Raw genomic sequence first — 7,654 nt, 5'->3', positions numbered from 1 at the left:
GGCTTTTAGATGTCACAGATCTGTGAAATTTAGATGACAGACCCAAGTTGAGTGTATCTTTTATTTTTATATGAAAAATAGATTTTAAGTTAATCCAAAAATAACTTGAAACTATATAAAAGAAGAGGGGCTTTTAAGTTAAGTACATTCTTTGCAACTAGATTTACCAGTGTATAGATTCAAATAATGCAATTAAGGTCAGCACTGTCTTTATAAAAACACACCACAAGATTAAAAACAAAGGTTTTAGCCACCTAGGAAACTGGTTTAAATTGTTTACAACTAACTATTCCCATATATACAAGTGGTTTACAAAAACATTGGCATTAATGGTACAAAAGCACAGTAGAGTGCACTTTCAGCATCTTGATTCACTGGATCTTGATAAAACCACACAACAATGCAATTTGGAAGTTAGTGAGGTAGTGGAGAAAGTGTCCTCAGATACATTTACACAAGACATCACTCCTCGTCCCGGTGGGCCATCCTTTTCCTACATTGTAAGACGAAAAGATGGAAAGGATGAATTAAATTCTTTTAACAGTGAAAACTGTCTTAATAGGCGATGGCACAATGGCTGACAGGAAAAAAAATCACAAATTTGAGTACCTCTGGACTGTTTCTTTTTCATCCACGGCCTCATGCAAGCTAGGCAAGTGCACTACCACTCATATATTTTCAGCCCCAAAAGTTTAAGATGAACCACTTCAAGATTATGAGAGAAAAAATTAATTTTTTTTTTTTTTAAGACCTCTGGAATTGAAGATTTTCCAATTAAAAGTGCTTGGATACCATTGAAGGCCCCAGGTTCAGTCCCCAGTACGTAAGGGGTGGGGGGAAGAAATAGAAGAACTCTTTAACATGTACCCTATGAGCAGGAAGCTGTTAATGGCATCCGTGTTGGTAACTGACTGGCAGTTCTGATGGACCTTGGAGAACCTGGAAAGAGCCCTGAAAAGAAATGTATAAAACATCAGGCCCAAAGGCCAGCCCCCCACTCCAAGCTAGTTCAAACCTTTATCCCACAGAAGGCTGGATTTCAGCCCCAGATTTTTAAACAATTCCAACAGCTTTGTCCTACTCATGCTCCAACATCTCTCATTTTCTGGCATTCAGAGCATCGGAGTTCTTCTGGATGCAATCTTGAGCTGATAATTAAACCTGGCCCCTAAACCTCCACGTGCTCTTCTCACAACTGGGCTGCTACAGAGCCCACCTATGTTTCCATGCCCAGTGCATCACACTCTTCCTTAACACTGCCCTGAGGCCATGATGGTTCTGGCCTTTTCTGCACTAGGGTCCCACTGCAGAGTTAAGGAAATCATATTCAAATCTTGGTTCTGCTACTAATTAGCTTTGTGACCTGGGTAAGTCACTTGCTCCTCTTTGGCCTAATAAAGAAGTTGTCCTTGAATGTTCCTTGTGGTTCGCCCATTACAATAAACAGCTCAGATCAAACCTTAATCAGACCTTTGTCTTCTGCTACATCCTTAATCAGGTCATTTATCTTTTCAGTATAAAAAGACATCCCAGAATGTAAGGATAAAATGGGCTGTTATCTGTAAAGTGTTAACACTGTAAAGTGTTAACATAGGTGTGTAAGTCTCCCACAGAAAACCTTTATGAAATTCAGTTTGTTACAGTTCAAAATTTTTACTGCAAAATAATATTAGGCACTATTATTAATAATCATCTTTCCCCAGGACACAGGGAAACAGACAAACTAAACTAAGACTCAAACTGGCCTCATAGGTATAAGATCTTTACATTGACCAAGTAGAAAATAAGGAAATCTGGAAATGGAGGACAGGAAGAATAGAATTAATTGCATTGCTGTCAGGTCATGCACTCTTCAGTGCTAATCTACTTGCTAAGCCATCAGCTTATTTTTTTGGATATCTATGAGCTAGGCAATTCCAGTTCTCCCACAGGCCACAAAATACTGAATCTGCTAAGACAAATTTTCCAGATCAGAAGGTGGCATTTAGATCCTGAGTTCTCTGACCCTGAATCCTCCGCAGATTCAGCGTGTGCCTCAAAGTTTCAAGTACTTCCAAAGTAACATATTAAACTCTAACGGCTTCCTCTTACCTGACTTTGCCCAGGGTGAGAGTCATCTGCAAGCGAAGACTCCAGGTGAGACAAACTGGGTGACAATGTTGAATCTATAGAGGTGCTGGTGACCAATTCTCCTAACGCATCCACTTGCCTCCTCAGACTATGTAAAGTGCCCTCCGTCTGCCGCTTTCCTTTGATTAATACTTCTGCTTGCTTGGACATACAGCGTCGAAGCTGGGCCTGAAAAGGGTTAGACAAAACAGGGTTTTATGCAGAAGTCACAGCTTCTCACGCTCCACATCTGAGAGGCCAGCCTGACCCTCGTGGAGCAGGAGTGACTGCTGGAAATGCTGAGTCCTTAAAAAACAACTGAAGGAGCTTCCAGGGAAGGATGGACACCCCTGTGGGCACAACTTTTACCATCTATGTTGTCATTAACTGGATCTTTGACCCAGCCCATTGTTTCCACTGTAGCAATGCTTAGGATTTCTGCCTCTCCTGCCTTCCCACTAAATTGCTACCTCATCTCTTTGTTTGCCAAGAATCAGATGATTAGTTGATACTTGGAATCTTCAGTGTCTCCTCACTAGGTATTTAATTCACAGTGCCTCTTGACCTTTCCTTATGCTTTAATCTTGAAGTGATTCAGTCTGAAGCAGCACCCTCCACACACACTTTCTGCAGTGATGGAATGTTCTATCTCTGGTTGTATCTATCTAGAGCAGCCACTAGACACACATGGCTACTAAGCACTTGAAATGTAGCAACTGAAGAATTGAATTTTTAACTTGATTTAATTATATAACTGACTAAAATTAAAGCAGCCATGTGTGGTGGGAGAAAGTCACTGGAAGTCACAGGGCTCCTCTCAATGCTGCAGTACTGTTCCCTCGCAGGCCAGCTGTGTAGGGCAGCCATTCCCTAAAGGTGAGTCCTGTCTTTTCATTCTACCTCCCTCTCATTTCAACTCCACCCATACACTTAACCCCCAAATCTTTAGGTTAACACTGGACACTAAATTCTAGACTCCACTAATAGACTTTAACTGCATGTCTCGCAGGGCCTCCAAAGCAATGTATTCTGAGTCAAACAATTCCTTATCTGACACTCAACCCTACTTTTCCAGTGTTCTCAATGTTTCCCCAAATCACTGGCTTATGGTGTTCTTACAGTTCATCACTATGTCTCCATTTCCTCTTCCAAATACTTAGTTTCTGTCAATTCTAGATGAAGTAAAGCAGCGTTATGTAGTTAAAGAACACTAGACTTAACACCAGAATTCATGTTTTGTGGGGTGTTAGAGATCAAGCCCAGAATTTTGGTTATTGCTAGGCAAGTAAGTGTTTCATCACTAGCTACACCCCAGCCCTAGAATCTTGAACACTGACTGTCATTCATTGTTGTGTGACATCTACTTCTCTGAACTTCAACCATGTCATCTATAAACTTCTCAGTGCTGCAAAATAGTGGATGTGAGAGCAGCTTGTGAATGAGAAATTTCCCCCATTTTCCCCAAAGTGCCAAGTATCTCAAACCATTTTGTTTTGTTTTGTGATGCTGGGGGTGAGCCCAGGGCCTTGTGTATCCTAGGCAAGTGCTCTACCACTGAGCCACACCTCCAGACTGGTTCTTATTTTTTTTTAAAAGGGTAACCTTGAGTCGATCTTCACGGTGCCGCAGTCTCTCTCGGAGTGCCTCCCCACGCCAGTGCTCATCCTTTTGCAAAAGGAAAAGGGAGACATCCATGAGTCACCCAGTATCATGGGTGGGAGACAACCAGCCTTTCCTACCCCCGCACCTCCAAACCTGTTTTTAGCTTAACTGGAGGATGGAGAAGGTGGAAACAAACTATCCTTCTATGAAGCTGAGGGAATAGCAGGATACACTCTTACCGTTATGTGAACTTGGGAAAAATTTGGTTTTTCTTCAAATGGTCTCTTATTCACAGTGAATGGAAAGTTCTCTTTTAAGCTTTCCAACTCTCCTTCTAGGTTTCCATTTCTTTCCAAAATAGCTGTTATATCTTCTGGTAGTTCTGGAAGAAACTGGTTGAGATTCTTCAAACTGGTTCTTATTTCGTCTTTAACCTCAGACTTAAGTGTCCTCATTGCATCACTGATTTCTATTTGTCTTCTCTCCAGATCTTTTTGGTTTGCCATCTAAACAGAGTTAAATATACTGAGTAAGGTTTGGGACTTACTTAGAGGTCAGCTATTGAATGCGTCTAGTATTTATAAAGATCTGTAGATATCAACTGCAGACAATCCCTGTCTTATGATGGTTCAACTTAAAGATGTGTGTGTTTGAGATGGGTCTCCCGTGTTGCCCAGGCTGACAACTCCAAGCATGAACTGGTTTTGTGCTTTCCACCTGGTTACATGTTATCAAAGTTTTCCCCTGGATCATTTTTTCTTGTTTGGGGATTATGTTACTAGACTTGTTTCTGGCATAAAAACTAACATTTTAACGTATTTCTTTGGGCCATGATAAAGTTTTATGTTAAAGAATTACCATTTTTTCCCTTTCAATAACTAACATAAAAAGCTTGGAGAATTTTAGTATTAGGTTTTTTTCTTGTTTGTTTGTTTTTTTAAGTACTGAGGGTTGAACCCATGGATGCGCTACCACTGAACTACATTCCCAGCCCTTTTTATTTTTTACTTTGAGACATCTCAGTTGTTCAGGCTGGCCTCAAACTTGTAAGCTTCCAGCCTCAGCCTCCTAAGTAGCTCAGATTACAAGATTATAGGTGTGCATCCAGCTTTAAGAGATTTTTTGTCTGTGTTTGGCAGGGGGGACCAGGGATTGAACTCAAGGGCACTCGACTACTGAGCCATATCCCTAGCCCTATTTTGCATTTTATTTAGAGACAGGGTTTCACTGAGTTGCATAGTGCCTTGCTTTTGCTGAGGATGGCTTTGAACTTGTGATCTTCCTGCCTCAGCTTCTGGGATTACAGATGTGCTGAGAATCTATTTTTTTTTTTAGTTGTAGATGGACAAAATAGCTTTATTTATTTATTTTTCTGTGGTGCTGAGGATTGAGCCCAATGCCTCACACCCAGCAAGCACTCTACCCCTGAGCCACAACCCAGCCCCTTTAAGAGAGTTTTAAAAGCACATTTTTAACAAATACTTTTTTCCCTTGGGGAGTTACATTTCAAAATTTTAAGTCAAATCTGTTTTTACAGAATCTTCTTATAACCAGCCTTTCATGATTTCCATAAAGAAATAATCCTCTTAAAAGATACCAAATCTGTTACAACCTATTGGAGTCCTGAGGGCAAGGAGTGTTTACTGACCCCTCCTGCCCAGGCTGGCCAGCAGAAGGTCCTGGTCACACACCTGTTTCTTGAGCTCCAGGTATTCCTGCTGCATTTGGGTGAGCTCCTTCATCAGGCGCCGGGCCCTCTCGTGGTTGTCCTGGGCTACCAGCTCCATCGTCGCCATCTCCTTCTGCATGCAACTCTTCTCCTGTTTTTGCTCCTAGAACAGGAGGAAAATGACTCTGTGGTCCAAACATGGCGGTGTTGCTGCTATTGGCTCATATACTCACTAGCTCTATAACTTCATCTCCTCCTGGCCTCAGCTTCTCAGGCTGTAAAATGGGGATAAGTCTATTTACTTCTTTGGGGTAGGCAGAGTATAGCTGGGAGTACACATATGTCAATCTATTACACCAAAGTCTGAACCCCAGATCTGCTGCATCTTTGATAAGTTACTTTCTCTGAGTCTCCATTAATTGTCTGTAAAATGGGAACAACAGTACCAATCATCAGTGTTACTGGGAGTATTAAATTTTAAACATCTATATTCTATCTTTACAGTTACCTTGTCTATCGATAGTTGTAAGAATATCACCCTCTGGAAACACATACCGTTTAGAAGTTCCTTTCATATAACAGGGCTCCCTCAATCCAACCAGAGGATTATGTGTGAAACCACTGAGTTCACCTGCCCCCACCTATCACAAATGGCTCCAAACTATTTGATTATCACCACCTGAATTTATTTCAGGGATAAAAGCATAGTAGATTGAGCTTCCTGGTTTAGGATAATGATTAATGTTAATGCTGACTGAAAAGGCCAGGATGAGAATAATTTTTAAGCAATGACTGCAGCTGGGTACAAATGTCTTCCAAGCCCTCTCCAACGCCCTCATCCCCCACAGTGGGCCACAGCAGAAGCTGTCTCAACTTTGTGCTGACACTAGTTCATGGGATGCTCTCCAGCCAGCAGCCAAAGCTACTCTGGGGCAGCAGTGGAGTCTCAGGCAAAACTTACCACGAGCTTCAAGAGTCAATCTCCATGAACACAGCAATACCCGTAGCTGGGTAGGGGGTGGTTGGTGGGCTATTAACGTTCTCTGCACTGGTGCTGCAGGCTGAGGGCTTAACTGCATCATAACCTCATACACTGCCAGGGCAGCAGCTACTCACAAGGAGGTTTTTCTCCAGCTGGCTCCGCTGGACCTGGAGTGCATCCTTCAGGCTGGCCACCTGCTTCTCAGCTTTCTTTCTCTCTGTTAAAAACTGGTTCCGCAAGAGACTGAAGTCTGCCCTCATAGCATCTGTCTCTTTCTGTAGAGCCCGTAGCTCATTCGACTTTTCCATTAATTGCTGCTCCCGTTCTGAAAGCTGCAGCTCTGAAATAAGCATTTTACAAAGTTCAGCAGGAGGCCCTGAGGCAGCTGCAGGCAGAACTTTCCTTTCCTCACAAGGTGACAGGCTGTCCACTTGGAGCTTCCCTCCATTACCATACCTCACCAGTTTGCCCCGACCACTCCAAAGACCAGGAAAGATCCAGGTAAGGCACATCCTGAAGTAACTGGTTCTTGGAGGCCTGATCCCAAAGTGATAAAAACTATCCTTCCTTTGAGTCTCCGAGACAAATGAGAATAAATACAGTCCCATACTGAGGTGCAGGAAACATGCAACAGACTGCTGATTTTTTTTTTTTTTTTTTTTTTTTAATAAAACTTGATTTGGGGTGGGATTGTGGCTCAGTGGTAGAGTGCTTGCCTAGCATGTGTGAGGCCCTGGGTTCGATCCTCAGCACCACATAAAAAATAAAAAGAATAAACAAATAAAGTTATTTAAAAAAAAAAACAACTTGATTTGGTACTGGGGATTGAACCTATGGGTGTTTTACCCTTGAGCTACATCCCAGTCCCCCCCAACCTTTTTTTTTTTTTTTTTTGAGACAGGGTCTAAGTTACTGAGGTTGACCTCAAACTTTCTATCCTCCTACCTCAGCCTCCAAGTAGCTTGGAGAATAGGAGTGCTTGACTGCGCCTGGCTTGTGGACTTTGATTTGATTAAAGGGAAGCACATCAGTACTTCCTCCTACACAGGAGGTGGTGCAGTAGAAAAGGCACAGGATTTGGAGCTGGTTCTTACAGTGGCCTGAGCCCCGTGTTACAGATGAGGAGCACACTGTGAGGAGCACACTGCCTTGTATTCTGCTAGAATCACATATGCAAATATTGGGGACAGAGTAAGCTTACAAATAAAAATGCTTACAAATAAGAGTAATATTTAAAAAAAAAAGATTTTTCTTATCACCCTATTTAGAGTAGCACCCTACCCAGACTTCAC

The 7,654-nt window shown here is 42.2% G+C and overlaps 1 protein-coding gene across 5 annotated transcripts in view; it reads right to left on the bottom strand.

Moving 5' to 3' along the window:
- Window positions 1-47: 47 nt before the first annotated feature.
- Window positions 48-7,654, bottom strand: part of Cntrl (centriolin) — a 90,354-nt gene continuing 82,747 nt past the window's right edge. For all 5 annotated transcript variants that reach the window (XM_027945013.3, XM_071600889.1, XM_071600888.1 and 2 more), the window contains 7 exons: window positions 6,497-6,702; window positions 5,403-5,543; window positions 3,951-4,217; window positions 3,712-3,774; window positions 2,092-2,298; window positions 868-951; window positions 48-493 (listed from right to left, as the gene is read on the bottom strand). In XM_027945013.3, coding sequence (XP_027800814.2) covers window positions 886-951; window positions 2,092-2,298; window positions 3,712-3,774; window positions 3,951-4,217; window positions 5,403-5,543; window positions 6,497-6,702 — 950 coding nt within the window. In that variant the 3' untranslated portion in view covers window positions 48-493; window positions 868-885. The remainder of the gene's footprint in view (window positions 494-867; window positions 952-2,091; window positions 2,299-3,711; window positions 3,775-3,950; window positions 4,218-5,402; window positions 5,544-6,496; window positions 6,703-7,654) is intronic.

Source organism: Marmota flaviventris, chromosome 13 (assembly GCF_047511675.1).
Source record: "Marmota flaviventris isolate mMarFla1 chromosome 13, mMarFla1.hap1, whole genome shotgun sequence".
NCBI lineage: Eukaryota > Metazoa > Chordata > Mammalia > Rodentia > Sciuridae > Marmota > Marmota flaviventris.
This window is presented reverse-complemented; position numbering and strand designations above follow the sequence as displayed.